General features: G+C 36.1%; 1 protein-coding gene across 1 annotated transcript in view; it reads right to left on the minus strand.

Moving 5' to 3' along the window:
- The window catches only part of LOC104283894 (chromosome unknown open reading frame, human C9orf84), a gene marked incomplete at its 5' end in the record, with an annotated part of 42167 nt that overhangs the window by 15514 nt on the left and 5469 nt on the right, over positions 1–21184 (minus strand). The window contains 9 exons of the mRNA XM_009882132.1: positions 441–513; positions 4033–4220; positions 6013–6120; positions 9477–9653; positions 12190–12315; positions 14711–15163; positions 16314–16556; positions 17548–17642; positions 18480–18609. Of these exons, the coding sequence (XP_009880434.1) occupies positions 441–513; positions 4033–4220; positions 6013–6120; positions 9477–9653; positions 12190–12315; positions 14711–15163; positions 16314–16556; positions 17548–17642; positions 18480–18609 (1593 nt within the window). The remainder of the gene's footprint in view (positions 1–440; positions 514–4032; positions 4221–6012; positions 6121–9476; positions 9654–12189; positions 12316–14710; positions 15164–16313; positions 16557–17547; positions 17643–18479; positions 18610–21184) is intronic.

The raw sequence follows: 21184 nt of genomic DNA on the forward strand, positions 1-21184 counted from the left end.
AGGTAGCTTAGTTAAGACTTCTAAATTCGAACTGCTCTTAAAAAGCCTGCATGGAAGAAAACCTGTGAGCACCGATCAGCTAAAAAAAAAAGTGACAATCTGACCAAGACATCAGATGCAATTATAATTAAGCAATGGGCTGCCCACATCTCCTTTGTGTTCTATTAAATAAATGTTTGACTTGACAGATGAATTATCATTCTCTTGCAACAGAAAAAATCATACCAGAACTCTTAAACAGGGGAAAATAAAATTACAAGAAAGGAAAAAGGCTGATGGAAGAGCTAGGAAATAGAAAACAGTGAGAAAAGTACATAGAAATGTTCCTGACAAGGAGAAAAGGGAGAGACAGCTGCAAAAAGCATGCAAACAGGAAGGCAGCAAAGCACAGAATAACAGCCACTTTCTCGTTCAAAATACACATAAAAATAATTTTTTACCTTCTACTCTAGATAAAGTGTGAACGAGGGCAGCTTTTTCTCTCTCGGAGTCCATTCTTGTTATGATTAGTATCTGGAAGACAAGTAAAAGAAACTCCAGTACTGTACAAAAATTTCTTCTTTTAGCCTGCATACATCTTGCTCTCTCCTTTGCACAGAAAGCATGAGATTGACTGAGCAGGCGGCAAAAATGGAAACCTCAGAATTTTCCAGAATGGCAATAGCAGAATATCTCAAGTTGGAAGGGACCCATCAGGATCACTGAGTCCAACTCCTGCTCCTTGCAAAAAAACCTAAAACTAGACCATATGACTAAGAGCGTGATCCAGACGCTCCTTGAACTCTGACAGGCTTAGTGCTGTGACCCTTCCTTGGGGAGCCTTTTCCAGTGACCAACCACCCTCTCAGTGAAGAGCCTTTTCCGAATGTCCAATCTGAACTTCCCCTGATGCAGCTTCATTCCATTCCCTCATGTCCTATTGCTGGTCACGAGAGAGAGGAGATCAGCACCTCCCCATCTGCTGCCCCCCTTGAGGAAGTTTTCTAGACCGCAGTAAGGTCACCCCTCCACTTTGCCTATGTCCCTGTTTGTGAGGTGACTGACCTCGTCAAGCAATGTTACCTCTGATTCTCCTTTTGCTATTATCATATTTTAAAAAGCCCTTTTTGTTATCCTTCATAGTGCTGGCCAGCTTGAACTCTAACCGAGCTTTGGCCACACAAATTTTCTCCATGATGACGTGGTGAACATCATCTCTGTAGTCCTCCCGTGTCACCTATCCTTGCTTCCAATGTCCATACACTTTCCCACCTAAGTTCTAGAAGAAGATCTATGCCCAGCCTAGCTGGCCATCTGCCCCACCTGCTTGACTTCTGACACTTTGGAATTCCCTGCTCCTGCGCTCTTAAGAGATGGCTCTTAAAAAGTGACCAGCATTCCTGGACCCCAATACATTCAAAAGCAGATTCCCAGACCTTCAGCAGCCCAGAGTCTGGTCTCCCCATATCAAGGCTGAAGCTTTGCTGATGGTTCTTCTCCTGTCGCCAATGATTTGCAACAGGTGCATGTATGCATTATTACAACAGCTGAAGAAACAATATTATAGAAGACATCAGTATCGGAATTCAGTTTTATGAACAAAGCTGTTCTAGAAGAAATCGTAAACTGGAATATTTGATTCAAAGTAAAAACGCTGTTTAAAGATACTATCTAAGACATTATACCACATTATTCCTGTTGCACTAAACAGATTGTTACTGTCATATTAGACGGATCACGCCTATGGAGGCAAAACTTAAAACTGAAGATATCTAGAACTCAGCCTCCAAGATGGTGATGTACTGGAGGGAAGTACTTGGTGTACTGCTGAAGTAATTAGAAAGATTTTCCAGACCATAGATGGAGTACACTGAAGTGTTCCTGCCAGAGATCCCTTATCTCTGAGACTCATTAAATACTGCTTAAGATGAAAATGTTGAAAAGTATTACAAACTGACACAGTTTAAAAAGAATCACTACCAGAGAAGGTGCTTACCTTGTCCATAGTTTCAACTGATACAAACCGAACGTGCGCAAAATAATCAAAGTATGTAAAGAATACATACACACAGGATTGATACCATGCTTTCAGACAGGATGATTTCTGAACCTTTACGCCATTGTAGTGACACTTTTCATGGTGCACACAAGATAAGATTTTTAGGGAGGCACATGGCATTGACTAACTCTTAAGACTTAGAGATGCAAGATAATTATATATGTAAATATTAACCGTGTGTTAGATCCTGTCAGAAAAGGACTTCTGGATATTGGCCAGCCTGACAAACTTAAGGCGGGTTCCTATTTCCATACGTTGGTGCACAGAACAGCCACTTGATGACCCACTGGCTCCTTCCAAAACAGTTTTGGACAACTGCATTTTAAAATGTAGACTTGTTTTTTCACCCATGATACAACAGCATACTCATTACATGTTGCTGTGAGCTAAATGACATTTTTAGTTATGTTCTGTCTAATCATGAGTACAAATGAGTAAAGTTCACTTTATTCCATTAGCAACTTCCTGCTTACAACAGAAATGTCTCATTATAATCCTGCATCAATACCAATTTTGGCTAATAAAAGGATAATCAGATTATCATCTGTCACATCACATTAACTGATGCTGATGTCATGTGTTATGATAGAACAGGAAATAGCTTATTCAGTACAACTTTTACTTCTTATTAAAACTGAATCTCCTTCTGCCTATTCTGGCTCATTGAAACCTGTCTCTGAATGCTAATGAATACTAAACAATCTCATAATTGTGAATAAAATCATACATATTCTTACATTGCATGGGTATGTGTGCATGACCTTAAGGTTAAGTCAAGCAAGCAAATGAAAACTCAGGAGAGTTATAGTTAAAAATTTTAAAAAGTCTTACTTAGTGGAGTTCAGAAAAAATCAAAATTGTCACTGAGCTGACATTAAGATGACAAAGTTGTCATATGTCTCCTAGTACAGCCTAATTCTAGTATCATGAAGCAAAATACGTTACTCTTAAGAAGAAAATGATGCTGAAATCAGCTTAGGGAGTCTGTTGAAGGACAGACACCAAGACAATCAACGCTATTTTGTTTTGGTTGCTTCATCTCCCTTCTAAATTCTAAAAGGGTGTACAATAAGCTATTATATTTTTCTTCTCAGGAAAATTTAATCAAGAGATGTTCAGAGCTCTTAGTGCAACTCTTAACAGAAACAAAAGAAGAAGAAAGCTCCAAGAAGTGACGTATGGAAAGAAATGAAAATAAATGAAAGTAAGCTGGAAGATTTGTCTTTTTTGGCTGTGTGTTCAGCAGCAAAAATTCTATTCCAAACAGTCAGGACACTTAAAAAATTATGTATTTTATCCCTTCATTTTCATTATGTGATAATTATTCTGTAAATAAATAATAGTCTGCAAAGGACAACAGTGTTTTGCACTACATGGTATTTCCCAAAATATTGACATATCCAGAAAAAAAAATAACCTTTGGACAACTTGAATCTCCTCCACAACTCTATCCTCCATGCCATAACTATCAGTTATGAACATTTGCTTCTTATATAATTATAGTGCCAGGAGACTGGCCTGATACATGGGTTAAGCAGAGGTCGTCTATGGATAACAATACACATACATGCCATAGTGTGTGTGTGCTGAGCCACACTGTACAAGTACACAATCCTGACTTATGCTATGATTCAATTTGCACCTGAAGACTGAGGGCTTCAAATAAAAGGTTACAACATAGTTTTCAGTAAGTGATGTGGTACAATATACTTACCAGGGAAACAAAACCACCTGCAACAAGATGAAGCACTGGCAATGTTAAAACTCCTGTGTATGTTATTTCAGTCATGCAACAAGGGGAGATTTGATCAAACAGAAGCTCCTGACAGAGGTCTTAAACTTTATGTTACCCTTATTTAACAGACACTGTGAGTTGGAAGTGTAATTATAAGACTTTCTTCCATAAACCAACCCTTGTTGAAAGATGATTTTATAATTATTCACATATTTTGGAGAAGTTTTGTTTCCTTAGAGAAATTGTTTACATTGTTAACCTTAACACTGTGTTCCCCTCCGTATCTTTGCATCCAATTTACAATTTGACACTGAAGCTCTGTTATTTTGGGATTTGTTTCATGCTTTTTCTGGCTGCTGTACTGCACAATCTTCAACTGCCTCCATATGTTATTCAAACAGGATTCTAAGATGTTTCTATAGATATCTTTTGCTTTGGACAAATAACCTGTTAATAAAGAAACAAAAGAAGTAATTGCAGTGACAAAAGACAATTGCCAAAGTTTGTGCTTAATCTATACACAAATTTAAAATTTATGTGAAGGTATCTTGCACAAAAAAAAGATGACAATTTAATGGCTCACCAACATGGAAGGATACTATTACTACTAATCAGGTACATAAGCGGCCTTTATAAAACCGCTGTACATCTTGTAGTATCTATGAATCCAGCCAGAATTGTAAAACATTGCATTCTATAGCTGCAGATACCAGCAGCAGCAGCACTGTTTAACTAGCCTATATGGTTTATACTTAGTAACAACTTTATTTGTACTCCCACTGTCCAAAGCTTTACACGTCCTGTGTTTTCACCACTCTTCATATTATCACAACTATTTCTCAAATGATGCCTTTTGTATATAAATGGTGAACAATGCTAGACCAGGGGTGTTGGAACTCGATGATCTTCAAGGTCCCTTCCAACCTAAACCATTCTATGATTCCATTTGAAAATGAGTAAAGAAAATATATACCTAAGATAACCATGTGATGAATCATACAGCACAACATTATAACACTAGTGAGGACTACATGGTGTACTTAGTGTCTGGCTCAATTTTCTAAGTCTTTTTCAGATTTTTTTTACTTGTGCATTTTTGTATGTGAGATGTTGCTGCGATCTGGAAGGACAGGTGCTGTGTAATTCTGAAATATTATTTAGGAGTGCTTTTGCTATAATATAACAGAGGAGGAAGAACTGCTTATTTGTCTCCCTCCCATCCTCCTACATTTTTTATAGTAATTGTAGAAAAGAATTCTACTTAGGATTCTACTTATACATTCATTCTGTATTTTTCTTCCTACTCTTTTATTGCTAGAAATATTTAAGTGGATACAAAATAATTTCTTTTCCCCACAGTTTGGTTTATGGCAGATGTTTTCCATTTTACATCTATTTTAATGAAATACCCATCAAGGGATAATTCAGAGTGACTGAAGTTAGGTATTCTGAACTGCCTTAACTCCCATAAAGGCAGAGGATCCTGACTTTCCTAAAGCATTCAGAAAAGGTCAGCTCCTTATGAATCTGTTCTGATAGATCTATCTGAAAATTCACAATACACTACTATGGGAACTTGACAAGAATGACATTATCATTTCAGGCATAAAATTGGGTTACAATATATGTTTGTCTTCCAAATCTGAATAGCATAAGACCAGAAAAGCTCAAAAAAAGCTTCTGTGTGAGTCCAGTACTAAGAATTGGACTGTAACTTCAAACTCCCTGCCTTATAATACATTAGATATTTCAGATTTTGCTTAAAATGCCCTCAATTTTAAGTACCTCATTTCAAAGGAGCCCAAGAATATTTTTAGGTGCAAAGTGTTCCACACTTCCAGATGGTGGATTGTAAAAAACAAAGGACCTGCTGGTTTTGCATTTCTCAGTTTCCACACAGGGATTTCAAGGAAAATTTGTCATTCTGTGATACAAGACAACACATTATATATGTGGAAGTTCATATGAATGTTTCTTAGTCAAATTCACGTAATAATATGAACAGTGGTATATCAGTCATGAACTGAGCACATACACTACCAAAGTCCAGTTTACAGTGAATTAATTTCTAATTATGGAACAGCAATAAGGAAGTAAAGGTGATTGAATATCACATTGAAGCTACGCTGGAGGTACACTGATGGCAAAGAATCACAGCCTACTTACATGAAGGACAGACTGCAGAATACACACAAGGCATTGGGTTTCTGGGTATCATTATTCACTACTAAAAACAAACCTAATGCTGTGTCCAAGCCACATGTTAAGAGAAGATCTCGAACTGTCACCAGCAGGTGCACCAGAGCAGCATGTCTGAACAGCATGATCTCCTTCTCATCTATTTTACCTTTACAAATAGAAGACACAAATGTGGTCTGTATAAAATTTCAGAAATCACGCTATACATACGTAATCAATTTAAAAGACCCTGGTATCGCAGAATTTTCATTAAACACACTTAAACAGACATAATCTTGAAAGGTAAGATCTGGTGATCTTGGCAAACAGCTTAAGATACAGCATAATTTCTTCCACGTCATCTGACCCAGAGCAAGTGGCACACAGGGAAGTGTTTTTGAAAGGTGCATGGGGATAGATTCTGCTTGCTGGAGGAGGAGTTAACTGTTCCCCTAGGTGTGCCATTAAATCCACACTGCCTTACTGATTTTAGTAAGGCAATCTTTAAGTATACATGGAAAATGATAAATTTCCCATCTTTTGGTCCGTCATATAAGCCTGGATGTTCACATTACTATTTCCTCGTCTGATTAGTCAAATGACTAAATTTTTGAACAGCACTCTAACTTCTTCTAACCCATTTTCAAAACTTTCAGAACTGTTTCCAACAAATAAAAATGGCGGATTATCCACTAATCAATAAGCACTTTTAAAGCAGTGATGACTGATAACCTCAAATTGAGCTTTTCACAGAATCTTCTCAACAAATCTTAAGACTATAAAACCCACATTCTTTATGGCAAATGATTTGGACCTGGCCAGTCTTCACACATACAATGAGAAAAATACCTATTGTCTTCCAATAATGATCCATTAAGAGGTCTTAACTTCTGATATCACCTTCCGCACACCTAATTAACCTCTCCTGATGGGAATCTTAACATTCTGTGTGAAGGTAAATTTGGAGGACATCTGCTTCTTCTTTGACCTACAGAGTAAATCAATTTATGGGCTACATATTCTGTATTACCTACCCATTTTGAATAAATCTTCAAGGACCTGACTGAACAGGAAGGAATAACTAGTCTGAAAAAGCAAGACATTTTTTGGGAATTGTACACAGGACTGGTGTAGTTCATTATCTTAAGAAAGGAAGTATGTGACTGCTACAAAGTAAGTGGACTTTAAAAAGCATACTTCAAGATGCTAAAAGATGGTTGAGGAAGATAATAAAGAATAAATTAATATAGTTGATCAAGGAATTACTGAATGGGGTGCATTATATAAAAAATATTAGCTAGTTCTGTGTACTGGGATCAAAATAGCTTTTAATTCTAAAAGACAAGTGAAGCACCTAGTGAGGAAAAAAAATCAAAACTTATAAACACAGCATACAGAAAAAATAGCTTGAAACAGCATGGAACACAAAGAGCTTGCTATTATTCTGTATCACAAGACAGAAAGTGACTGTATCTCTGTCAGTGAAGGTGCTGAAACTGAAGGACTATGTCCAGTTCTTGACACCACTCACCATAAAAACTCAGTAAGGAATACAGATCATTTAGAAATAAAGCAAGACGGTAAGAAACCACACTTTATGAAGAATGACTGGAGCATTTGGTGATATTTGGCGCAAGAAGAAAAGACCAGCAGGGGAATACTAATCTTCTAATAGATCAATACCATCATAGTAAGTGATTGTTTTCTATGTTCACTGGAGGATTAATGAGAAAATGCGTCGGCATACTCCGGAGTAAAGTGGAATGAGATTGAACATTGGGAAAAAAAAAAAAAAAGGCAATAAAAGAGTGAAGTAAGTTACCAGGGAGGTTTTGAAATCTCCTATACAGTTAGAGAAATATTTCTTGGGAATGGATTGGATACGTCCAAGAGTCTTCCTCTTTTCTATGTTTCTATGGACCTTCCAGCAAGAAAATACTTATCTCCTACTTCTTTAGTTGGGGACAAAATGCAAGACCGCCCTTGCACTTTTCTTTTAGTGCAAACAACAGCAGCTGAATCAACCTGACTTTTTTCAGTATTTTAAACCAAGAGCAAAAAGTTTTTACTGCTTTCCTTGAGCTGTAATCCAAAGACCCATCTATTTCATAGGTCAATCTTGTGTTCAACACAGTTATTTCTGTATAAAAAGGGATGGGTAGATATTATCCATTCCTCAGCAAACACTTGCTCTTAAAAGGAAGGTCCAATAGATGAGTATTTACTTCATCAGTATTTCAGCCACTAAACATTTTCATTGATTTCATTGCTGTAATTTTAGCAATTGGCAATATACCGCATAGCTAAACTACAAGCAAAGAGGGCCCTGAAGTTTGAATGCCACTTGGCCCAGCTCCTACTTTAGGCTACATTTCTATAGCACATAAACTGCATTTGAAAGAATATTAGTTTTCTTAAGTTAATCTTGAATTAAAATACATACTCTTACTTATTTTCTTACTTGATCCTGAGAAGCCGTAGTGTTCTCTGTACACTTTTCTCAGCCATGTTTTCCCTTCTGTGATTCACTGATACAGATACAGATACTGAGTTTCTCCCTCACGTTTGCGAAGATGGTGTTTGCTTTTTTGTAAGCTCAAATTAAAAGAACCCCACTGCCAACAATTTTAAGATGGTATTTATATAGATCACAGGCTATCATTCTGTGGAGACTACGAATATTTTTTTTGTTTGCCTTCTCATTCATAATTCATTATCTTTAGTTTTATTTTGAGAAAAACACATTCAGTACAGAGAGCAATAAAGTTGAGGTAGCTAAAGTTAATCACATGACTTGTGGCATAATATAAAAACTTGGCAGGTAGTAGACAGCCTTATACTTACAACTAGTTCTCAACTACAAGCAGTACAACTCAAAAAATAATCCAAAATACCCAATAGCTTTCTAAATCTTCCTGAAACACAGTCTGGATTTTGCTGTGAGGTTTTCCTGACCCTCTCTCTATCTACAAGCAAAATCTTCGTAAGGGATCACTGATTTTGCTGGCTTTTGTTTTCATTTTCTGGTTTTATAGGGCTTTCACATGCCACATAGGAAAGAAATGGACATAAGAAAGGAACCAAATTACTATAAATTTTTTTTCTCCTTATTTCTAACATAGGCTGAGCATTTTGCATCATGCAAGTGTGACAAACAATAGCTACTAAAAGGAAAGAAACCACAAAAACAAATACAGAGCTTTTAATTTTAAAATCTAGCATAAAAAAATTTAAACATTGTTTGATATAGAAGCAACATTTCTGAAGTATATCTAAAATATTTAAAAATGAAATTAAATTAGAATACTTTTTGTATTACAATATTCAGGTTAATAAATGTAATGCTGAAGAACTAAGAGACATTATTTTGGAAATAAAAGAGGAAATAAATTACGGTGACTACACAAGATAAACTGCTGAAAGTTTTATTATTAATTTATCAAACATCTTGAACCTTGTGTCATCAATTAAACCTGTGTTAGTATTAAAGAAGGAAAAAACAATGATTTTTTAAAAAGGACATACCTTCTTTAAAATGATCACATATCACTTTCTCTTGCTGTTTTAAGAAAAACCTTGTATGATCAAATTTAACGCTGTCAAAACTCCAATTTATAGAAGCAAGTACACCCAGATGTGTCAGATCTTTTAGCACAGGAGTGGCTGCTTCTTCCAAGAGGCAGTATGCCTGGCATTGGCTTTCTGGATAGCACAATAAACAAAACATAATAATAAAGTTTGGTTTCATATACTATCACTGGACAAGAATATTCAAAAGACCTAGCAAAATACAAACACCATTGACTTCTTCATGAAAGCTGTAACTAATAGAAAAACAGTTGCTTGCCAGGGAGCCTCCTGAGTGGTAGAATTAAGCTGATCCTTACAGCAGGCAACCATGTTACTCCAGCATTTCCTAAAGTGATCAAATTCCACGATGAAAAGTTAGGACTTTCTACTCTTGTGACTCCCACTAAGATTGTACTATTAGTCCATTGTTCTACAGCCTTCTTCTACTTTGTAGTCTAAACTTAGACTTAGTCCTTTTACATCCACTTGTTACTATAACTTCAACTTAAACAGCCTGATACTTAACTTCTTCCCTGGTTAAGTACCTTCCCTGGTACTTCCAATGTCTTTGTCTAGCAAGGCTAAGCAAGCCAATCTGTTACTCTCTTTGTGTTTTCATACTAACAATTCTTAATAGCTTCTGGCTGTCTGTTTTACAATTCTTTCCAAATTACAACTGCGTTTCTTGCTATTAGTATCCATGACAGCTGTCAATTGCCAAACGAGTTGAAAGGGATGTCTGCTTCCTCAGGTAAAAAGGCAAAATTCTCCATACCCATTTTTTAAAACTATAGTTGAGTTGATCACATCAACAAGATCAGAACTCTGTGGTTCTTCATTTTCAAAGACTTACTCTTATTTTTCAAAAATACTTTCAACTGATCTATACAAATTATTTGACTAGCAGCTGACATAACTTCACTCGGTCAATGCACTACTTCATAAGCAGTTAATAACTTCATATTTTTAAGCATTCTAAAAAGGGGTGTATTATTATGTCCAGTTTTTCAGCCTTTATGGAACTAGGTCAGATACTATAGTATTTTGGATGCCCATTGTATAATTTCTTTTGGTCATTCTTGTATTAATGTATAACTTTTTTTCAAATGTATTTCTAACCATGCACCTCGATGCACCACTGTTAAGAAAAAAGGTTGTGTGAATCTTTCTGATCTCTGTTTTGGCTATAGCTTGTTTTTCAGACATATTCTTTTTTTTCCTGTGCAAGGCCACCATGGCGAAACATGGTGAAACTTTATTTCAAGGACTGCAATAGGACATTCAGTCCCAACAAATACTATCTTTGTAAAATGCTAATTTTTGTTTTGACTGCAGAAAAGCTTTATTTTTTTTCCCTCAGTTCCATTAAGAGTCTTGGTTTAAAACTTATTTTAAAAAACATTTAAAAATAAGCATAATGCTGTTGTCACCGAAATTGAGAATAAACTCCTTAACACTAATGTAGTATTAAGAAGCAGGCATTCTCTCTATTGCAGTGCTGGGCACACAGGGGATCACTCCGCCCAGTGTGCATACCACAGCTTCTAGCTAGACCCTATTTATACATCGTAGGCCTTACGTATTCATGCAATTAATACATATGAAAATTACTTCATTAACCCCTCCCAGCCACATGTGCACTTTCCTCCTTAGCGGTGGTCCTGAGAGTCCTTGGTGGTTTCTTTTCTTGAAGGGGTCACCTTGTTACTCTTCGGATGAGCTTTGTGCTCCTTCCCGCAGATTCCTTTCATATCAGTCTCATAATTGTGCACTTAACCTCCTAGACCGACTTGTACTGGCCTCCCACTCCGGCCTTGGGTAACAGTCCATGCTGTCTGAGTTCTTTGCAGTTATGTCTTTTTACACTGTTTCCATTCTGTCTGCAATTTAACCATTTCGGCATCTGCCTGAAAACCCAATTTTGTATCACTGTTCTGTGATTCCCATCTCAGATGGGAACAGATCAAAATAATGCTTTAGTCTTTCACTGAGGAGAGTCTTTGAAAGAGACTCCCACTAAGTACATGGTTTGAGTGAATGTACTTTCATGGAAAACCAAACTAATCTCTGCTAGGCCTACAACTTTCTAGCACTGTATGTGCTTAATTTGAGGCTGTAAAAATCTTGTAAATATCTTCCAGTCTATTCCCCACCATATCTACTGTGTGACAAAATTGCTGTCAGTGCATGTTCTTTGATACAGTACCTTGAAAAGTGCAACAGCAAGAGTTCACAAGGTAAGGCTCAGTCATATATGACATAAATCCCTAGTGTATTACTACTGTGTTAAAGACATTTCCTACTAAAATGACTGCCAATCCCTTCCACCTCCCATTCTCTCATTTACTTTGTCAGAGAAAAAAATGCAGAATAATAATTTGAGGTTACTGATTGGCATGAAGAGATCTCATGTCTGATGGTTTAGATCAGACATAACTCAAAGTCTGTACTTTTTAGTTTGCCTGCAATTGACTTTAGTCTTAAGACAGAATTCCATAGCTTGTTCTCACACCTGTATAAAAACAAATATTCATCTATTTGGAATGTTTTCAGTCACAAGGAGCAGAAACTAAGCCTAATAATTTCCATATTTGTCTGAGTAGTACTAGTTAATATAAAATTATATTGCAAAGCTATATAAAATAAAGAATATTCGAAAATACTATACCTGATGCTAGAATATCAACTGTGACACTGTCGTCATTCTCTAGTTCTTTTTCTTCTATTCTTACAGTCTCACAAACAGAACTGTTCTCTTTGTGAACATACATATGTTGTTCTTCAGGTTGTGGCACTAAATCATTAAACCACAAGTGAACATTTAGATACAAATACCAAAAAAACAGTTCAATGAGTAAGAAAACCATTCTATAAATGATGCTACATGCAAAAATATTACCAAAGTAAGTAGTTTCTATGACATATCTTTTCTTTTCTTTTCATGAACTTCTTTTTTGTTTTCATGGGCTTATATAGTATGGAAAAACCATACAGACACAGGCCCTGTCAGCCTTCGCAGCCCAGGAAGTCAGGCATTATCAGGTTCCTCTTCCTTAGGGCAGAAATACAGAGCTGGCAAAATTAAGGAGCTGGTACTATAGCTCTACAATATAGCTCCACAGGAAAGTGCATATGCCTTTATATGGAGAAAAAACATCTATGAGAGGAAAGAAGCTGGTGACTACAAGGAGCTCAAATTATGAAAAATATCTCAGTGACTGTGAGTAGAAAAGGTTAGGTACTGTAAGTGACCCAGAAAGAACATAGAAGCCACAAAATGGCAGGAAAAGAAACAAAGAAAAATTGCTTATCGAAAAGAACTTTTTCTACTGTCTTATAGCTATCTTCTGCAACATGTTACTATTTCTAAGTCTCCTTCCCTTCTTTCTTATAAATACTGATGCATGAGCTACAGCTTCTGCCCACAAAGCTTCCTTTGGCAGCTCTACCACCTTATTTCTGAGAGGGGTTCTGGCTGAACAGGTGACTCCTAAATATTGATTTTTTCTCCTGAAGAATGTCAGTTTCCTCAGAAAACAAACTGATCATACAGAGACAGAAAAGAAAGAACAAACTTCTTTTCTAGTTAAGTTAAGACAACCTTCTTCATTTTGAAAAGCTATACAGGGTTCAAAATTGGATCAATGAACTGTTTCTACTATTTCCCTCCTGTGTATTTTCTGAACTAAATATTATATACAATGACACCTTTAAAAAATAAGCCAAACAACAAAGACAATAGAGAAAGAGCCCTACAAGCAGTGCTGGCATTTCTTATTTTCAGTTAAATTTAGAATGATCCTCAATAAAAATTATTCAGTGTTACAAAAGTATACAATAATTTACATAATTTTATATCAGTGTAGTAAGACCTATACATTTTAATGGGTTCACTATATATCAGACATAACTGATCTGCAACACCGAGGTCTACTTGTAAACATACTCTAAACTGCATTTAACTTACTTAAACCCCCACAAGCCTATTCATAAGTGTAACATAGCCTGTCTTTCAATAGACTTGGATTTCTTGTTAGGAGATGCAGTTCTAGTCAGAGTTCACTAGATGGTAGCATAAAACTTCAGTTCAGGTACCTTGAGCTCCTACTTTAAAAATTGTGATTGTTGCTTTCCAAGGCCACAGAAGTGTTTTATGCATGTCTACCAGTGTCAGTAAGAGATGAAATATACCAAGAAATAATTTCCTCCACAAGATTACATAAGCTTGCAATTATATAAATATCCTAATTGTATTGTATAGGAATTATTGCTGAAAGCGTTTACGTAACAATTGTAATCTCTTTCTTTTTTTAATGCTGGGACATACAACTGAAACACAGATAAAAGTGATTGTCAAAATTCTGCCATACAAGTCCAAAAAATGAAAAATATTCTTTTTTTTAACATGATTTTATTGTGAAAAGTGAAACTGGAAATATGTCACTGTCTCCCGATATTTTTGTCACAAATAGTTACTTTCTAAAACCAACACAGAATTTCTTCTATGTCTTTTCCCTCTCTGCTATTTTGCATTTCTGCAATGCTCAACACAGTGTGAGATTCCTTCATAAGCGTCATCATCAACAAGAACAGGGCTACCAACAACTTTCTGTTTTCCCTAAGACCTATTCTGCCTCATTGATGGTTTCTGCACAAAGGTAACTGGCTCAAATGGTTCTTTCCAGAGAATAATTTTAACTCTTGTTCATTGTCTAGACTATGTTGGTTCTACAAAAGTAAGAGTATTGATAACTACTATTTGATAGTTACAATTAATTCAATAACTACTATTTAACCAAAGATGCCAGCAGATCTGATTCAGAACATATGGACAGAAGGGATCTTCTGGACCAAGTAATGTTTAGAGTTACTTTGTCAGAACAGGAATAAGCTCATACATTTATTTTATTAAAAACTACTTCCATGACCAAAAATACCCTCCAAAACCAAAACCAAAGCATGCTCTCAACCAAAACAAACAAACAAACAAAATCCCCTAAGATATCTAAAGGAAAAAACAAAAGGTAAGGTCCTTAGCTGAAAATTCAGCTACATTAAAGACCATAAAAATGTTACTTCAGAAGATTCTTTCCCCCATAAATCCACTAACATGAACCAGCACCTATTGTAAATGCTTTAACAGAGCAGAATTAAGCTTGGACAATGGCAGAATAAACTGGTTCACATACCTTTTCCAGGACTATCTACATCATTTTCTTCTTCTCTTTGGGTGAGTGTATGTTTAGACCTCAGCATGATAAAGTTGGTCAGATCAGAATCATCATTGTCCCATTTTGTAGCAAGTGCAAATGATGAAGGCTTTTGACTACTGGATGAGTCATCTTGTTTAGAAGACACACCTTTATAGCTGTCTGATTCAGATGATTTGGGGGTTTTCTTTTCTTGGTTTAAGAAATAAATTGCCTCTTCTTTATTATTCTTCTTTATGCTTTCTCCACTAAGCACTTCCACAGATGTATCTGTACTATGAATTTTGGTAGATGATGCAGCACTCATATGCAGGGCAAGGTACTGCCTTTGAGTCTGTGGTGACATGTAAAGATTAACTACTTTGTCTGACTCATGTCTTTCAGAAGAAAGCAGCTCCTGGTTTGTCATGGAATTCTTCTCTTCAAGCCATCCTAAAAAATAAAATTTAATTTCTTCACTGCAACAGAGATTTTTTTCTTTTCTTTCTCCTGGTTGGAGTTAACTATTTTAGATAATTATAGAGAAAGCATTTTTGTATGTCTTCTTTCTGCCTTCCCAGATCATTAGAATCCATTTTTAGAAAATTTGTACTGATCAGTCCTAAGTAAAAAAGTACAATGTTGAGAAACAGAAGGCCATGCTACTGTCTGGAGAAGTTTTCACCATCTGCATGGTGCTTACTGGTGTTAGATTTCTAGGAAGTAGGATGTAACATATTTCATTAAGAAGAAAGACTAAAAGATTAACAGGGCTTTTTTTTAGAGAAAAAAAAAAGAAGTAACCATGCAATTAGCTCTCTCTAAAGATGTGCTTTGCTAGAACTGCAATTTTTTGCATTGCTGCTGCAACATGCATGTTAAACACAGTAGCTAAACATTTTATGATATGTAAAAAGAAGTCAAGTGGAAATGTTGTTTCATGAGTGGTGCCTATTTGTTTCACAATATATCATGTTACTGTCAATCCTTGGTGTTCTACAACCACAGCTGGTGCCTTGTGGTCAGCTCATAGTTATATAACAAAATCTAAATAACTTTTTGCATTTTCTGTTAAAGTTTGATTATAAGTATTGCATAACAGTCCATGAGAAATTCTGAAGTTTATGAGTGGTTCACATTTGAAACCACAGCCAGCATAAAAAAACCCATCTGAATAGCGTCACAAAATAAAGAATTTTCAGTGTAACATACTCTCCCCACTGATCTTGTGAAGATAGGACCATATGAATATCTGCTTTGTTAAAATATTCCAATGCAAAATTACTATTTGTTAAGAGATTATCCTGTACGAAACTATTTTATTAAAAAATAGTATGGGTGGTGGAGGCTATTTTTCATCTGCATATTAATAGAAAAGATAACTTCGTGTAGTTAAACGCTTCTGTTCTACAATTTGTCCTAAGCTTGTGAAAGTACACCTTAATTGTTGTAGTGTTCATATTGCTATAAACCAGTTTGTTCTTGAGAATAAGAAATCTTCCATTTCCTTCCTTCTTGGAGGTATGTAACTGTCACTGTGATTCTCTGTTAAAGTATCAATCTTTAACTTTTTATCACTGTTTTAAAAAAAGAAAATACTTACTTTCTAACTGATAGGATGTAAATTGTGTGAACGTTTCAACTTCTGTTGGAAGCAAATTGTTTGTATTACTGGCATCCATATTTAATTGCTCCAAAGTTTCTACAGAGACTGGATTTAAACCCAAATGAAGCCACCAACCCTCCTCTAGTGAGCTAAGCACTGGTGCTTCTACCTCAACTGGTAGCATTTCCTTCAGCTCTGTCAGCGAATCACGCTGATATGAAAGTTTAACAGTCTGATGCTCTACAAAAAAACAGAAATGAACATATAATATTAATAATCTAGAAACATGAAAACAGAATGCCATTTTGGAAATGAATGTTCCCAAGTACTGCTGACCTACTACAAATATCCATAGTTTATACTGCCATTTGTAACTCAGTTTCCATTAACAGACTTAAGAGCAAAGCAGTTAGTCTTATCAGAGCATGTATGCGTTGTACTTATTGAGTGTACGAGTAAAGGGAGGGGGGTTAATTTTTTTCAGATCTAATAATGTGTAGCTGCTTTACTTAAGTTACAAATGCTGTTGTTCATTATCTGTGGGTTTACTTGCCATGCTTACAAAGACTTAACATAATCCTTACCTGAAGAAAAACCCATATATTCTTTTCAACTATAAATCAATGTGCAAATGAATTGGACAACATAACAAGTCAATATAGATAACTTAATCCTGAGACTTTTAAAATGAAGGCAAATAAAATGAAATGAAAGAACAGTGGTAACAAATATTCCGGTGCTGTCAGAAATAACATGAAGCTTATTTTGGTTCTGTATATTTTGCTTCCTAGCATGTACTTGTCAAGTTATTATTTTCCATTAACAGCACTTTTCTATTGATTGATACATATTTTGAAACAGTATTTAAGGAGAAATATCACACAGAAGGAGTTCAACAGACTACCAAATTTCAATTACCACAGTTATTAAATATAATCAGTGGTAGTGAGCTGAACATTTTCATAATGAAATAAAGCTCTTACTTCATTCAAATTACCTCCATAGAAGGATACATGACATATCAACTTCTATGTTGCCATACTGTAACTTTTTATATGTACTAATAGAATAAAATAATCCAAACTTCAGAGGGTTATGTTAGTTGGATAAACTGCAATGGCTCAAAAGCTGTGCTCTGCAATATAACATTAACTTTTGTGCTATATTTTCTCCATGTGCATGGAATGCTTCAACATCAATTAGAAATTGATCATCAATTAGAAATCCTTACCAACAAGAAAAAGAGCGTTCATATTATCCCGATACTTCTCTGATTGCCATACCAAACATTCTAAGTATTCCCTAGAGGGCTCTGTAATCAAAATACTAAGAAGAACATAAAGCAAGACTTGGAGGTATGAAGTTTAACAGCATTATCTGTTGAATTTTGATTTATACAACATTATCTTTTAAAGATCTACTTCCTCTCTAAATTTTCAGGTCATTCATTCATTCACTCACTCATCAAAATTCTTCCCTGTCCATATAGAGTGTCACTTCTTGTAACACGATGGTGAACAGGCAGGAGTGAGAAGAGCCATCAAGGCTGGTTCATGAAGTAAAGTGGCACGGAATGAGAATTCTATCCAGACTGTGGTTCCCTCACAAAAAGGATATTTAAATTCTTCATGCATACACAAGAAAGATAGCAAGGCAAAAAAAGCTAGTCTAACAAACAAGATGAGAAGGATGAAACAATCCTGATCCTATGTCAGTGTGAAAAGGCTTAAATTCCATTGTTGGAGGATATCCCCAAAACACAGACAAAACTTTCTTCCTGTATCTCCGCTGGAGATTTTGCAGGTGATACTTGCTCAACATGTGTGTTTGCCATATGTATAAATATATGCATATATACACATACACACTTGCTGTATACATAAATATTTACTGTTGCCTACTCCAAAAAGGAGATTGGATTTTCAGGCTATTAAGTCCCCCAGGAGAAACAGGTCTACAGTGGCGACTGTCATTTCCCTTTTCAAGCTCCCATGAAAAGCAAGAGATATGGATCATGCACTCTGTTCATTCTTTCATGCAAAACACAAAATATATGCAGCTGTCTTAAAGAACATAACTACCAATTCACAAATAGACTATAGTTATTTTTGGACTGATCTAGAGGATTTATGAAAGGATTTATTGCTACAAAGTTTTCATTACCTGTTACCAGAAAGAGGAATAGGTTCTTCTTGAAGTCCTGTGCACAGAAAATTAACCCATGATCTTTGTTGTCTGCATGGAGGAGTTAAAGGTACTTCCATTTCGTCTTTCAGATATGGAACAGTTTTAGCTAGAAATTGCATAAAGCCCCACCCAAAACAAAAATAAAAAATCTAAATCACAAAGTTACTTGTGAATGAAACATATACTTAGGAATTTTACACTAGTGAAGTTATGGATTAAAACACAAAATATTTTAATGGGACAATTCACTATTTAAGCAATAAAACCCAAATACTTCACATTTAATTTCCAGACAATTTGGGAATAATAATGTGTAGATCACATTCCTGTACTCATTCTCTACTGTAGTTCTGGCTACATACTCTTCCCATGTAAGATGATTTTTATGATTAAATCAGCAGGTACTATGACTGAGGTTTTGATCTTAAGTGTTCATCCCTGTTGGCCATCTTAGCTAGTTCCCACATAAATGAGGTTAATTAGACGGGAGAGAGACTGCAGACAATATTGTGGTGGCTGTAATGTTCAGATGAATGGACTCAGGGACTTCAGAAACAGTCAGGTTTTAAGGACAAAATTACTCTTTCAAGCAGAATTAGTACTCATTGTCGTTTCTAGAGATGACCATTGAAATGAATTACAACACCATTTTTTTAAAGCAGCAAATAAACAAACCTGGCATGTTAAAAGTCCCCTGCAAGTCACTTTTCACATCCTTTTTTTTTTGCCAATTGTATTAAATGTGGACATTTTAATGGATTATTGCTTTTTATTCTAATAAGGAATTTGCAACTTCATTGATTTTGGTGTCATTCCATAAAAACTGGCGGTTTACACAATCGCCCTGGTATTCAGCTCTCTGGCATTCTTCTAATAATATTTCTTGTTAAGTTTGATGAGAAAGTAGATGTTTCAAAAACCACAGTTTCTCCATGTCCTATGAAAACCAGCAGCCAGAAAAATTGTAAGTAAGCACCTCCATAAGGAAAAATACTTGTAACAAATTCCCTATTCATTCCAACAGGCAGTAAGCAGCTGCAATCACCATACACACATTGTTTGGCCAACTGGCACACAGCAGGCTACGAATCAGCCACCTGCCCAGCTGCTTACAGCTGCACCTTGTGTGACCTAACAAGCAGATTGTACAGCAGAAAGGATAAGGGACAGTGTTAGGAAGCCAGAGAACATACAGTACACATTGCTCTGTGTGTGGGGGGTGTGCATGTGTCTGTGTGTGTAAAAGTAAGAAATAGAAGTGGTTACAAAAGAAAGAAACAGACATCCAACCAGTACAATTTCCTTCCCCTTTACTTAGAACAAAAAAAGGTCAGTGAACTTCTGCCTGTGAGCTTCAGCTCACAAACTTTTTTTTTTTTTTACTGTGGTGAGAAACAAATTTACCACTTTTCTTTGAATAGGGCAGAATTCTTTCTCTTTGAGCAATACTGTTCATATTAGTTCTTGTCTAGTTATTTTTGCCTTTGAGACAGGAACATTTTGACCAGCTATATTAGCTAAACTCTGCCTACACTCAGGGTGCTATTCTCCTTCTCAGCTTTAACGACTTGAGTGAATTCTCTTGTCCTTCCACTCCTTTATCAATAAACAATCCCCACAGCTAGCAGGAGAGGAAGGCAAACAATGAAATGTTTACAGAAAATGCCATTATTTTATGACTGTTTCTTCTCTGAGTTCAAGCAAACATATTTCCCTTCTCATAACTCAAAACAGCAAAATTAATTAGAAGGAGAAGACAGTAGAGTATCTCTGCTGAGATTTGACATCCGATATAGGAATTTCCATTAAGAAACAGTGTTTTAGCAGTGCCTGTACATGTTTGCAGGTCTCTACCCTACAGATCTGAGCACCTACTAAAAGAAAAAAAAAAAGAAATGGAAGATGTCTGTGCCCCAGTGATTGACTCTTGCCTGATTCAATGGTATACCTAAGCCAGCAAACTGGCAATAAGATTAATGCCATCACTTTCTTTCAAAAACAATTCAAGATGGTTTGACTACCATCAAACATGGACAATATTCTAGATAAGGTCATAGTCAACGTGTTATTACTGTATACAGGAGGATGGTGCCCAACTTCTCAGATCTACTGTACATAAGCTCCTGCTGCTTATCATAAGCTTTAGATGTAAAGAGCAGTTAGATAGCTCACTAGATTCAGATTACAGTTAATCATGCTAGGCAATAATCTCCAGAGGGAAACTAAGTTTAACTTTCTCTTGGTGGGACAACATACAGTGTGTTTGCCTTGAACTTTTATATCAGACACTTTGAGCTGATATGATTGCTTCTACCAAAAGCCCACTACAATACAATATCAGGAGTGTGATGCTATTAGAATCATAGAATGGTTTAGGTTGGAAAGGACCTTGAAGATCATTGAGTTCCAACCCCCCTGCCATGGGCAGGGACACCCCCCACCAGCCCAGGTTGCCCAAGGCCACGTCCAGCCTGGCCTTGAACACCTCCAGGGATGGGGCCTCAACAACCTCTCTGGGCAACCTGTTCCAGTGCCTCACCACCCTTAAAGTGAAAAACTTCTTCCTAACATTTAATCTAACCCTGCCCTCTTCCAGTTTAAAGCCATTCCCCCTCGTCCTGTCACTACATGCCCTAGTAAAAAGTCCTTCCCCAGCTCTCCTGTAGGCCCCCTTTAGGTAC

Source organism: Charadrius vociferus, unplaced genomic scaffold (genome assembly GCF_000708025.1).
Source record: "Charadrius vociferus isolate BGI_N301 unplaced genomic scaffold, ASM70802v2 scaffold693, whole genome shotgun sequence".
NCBI lineage: Eukaryota > Metazoa > Chordata > Aves > Charadriiformes > Charadriidae > Charadrius > Charadrius vociferus.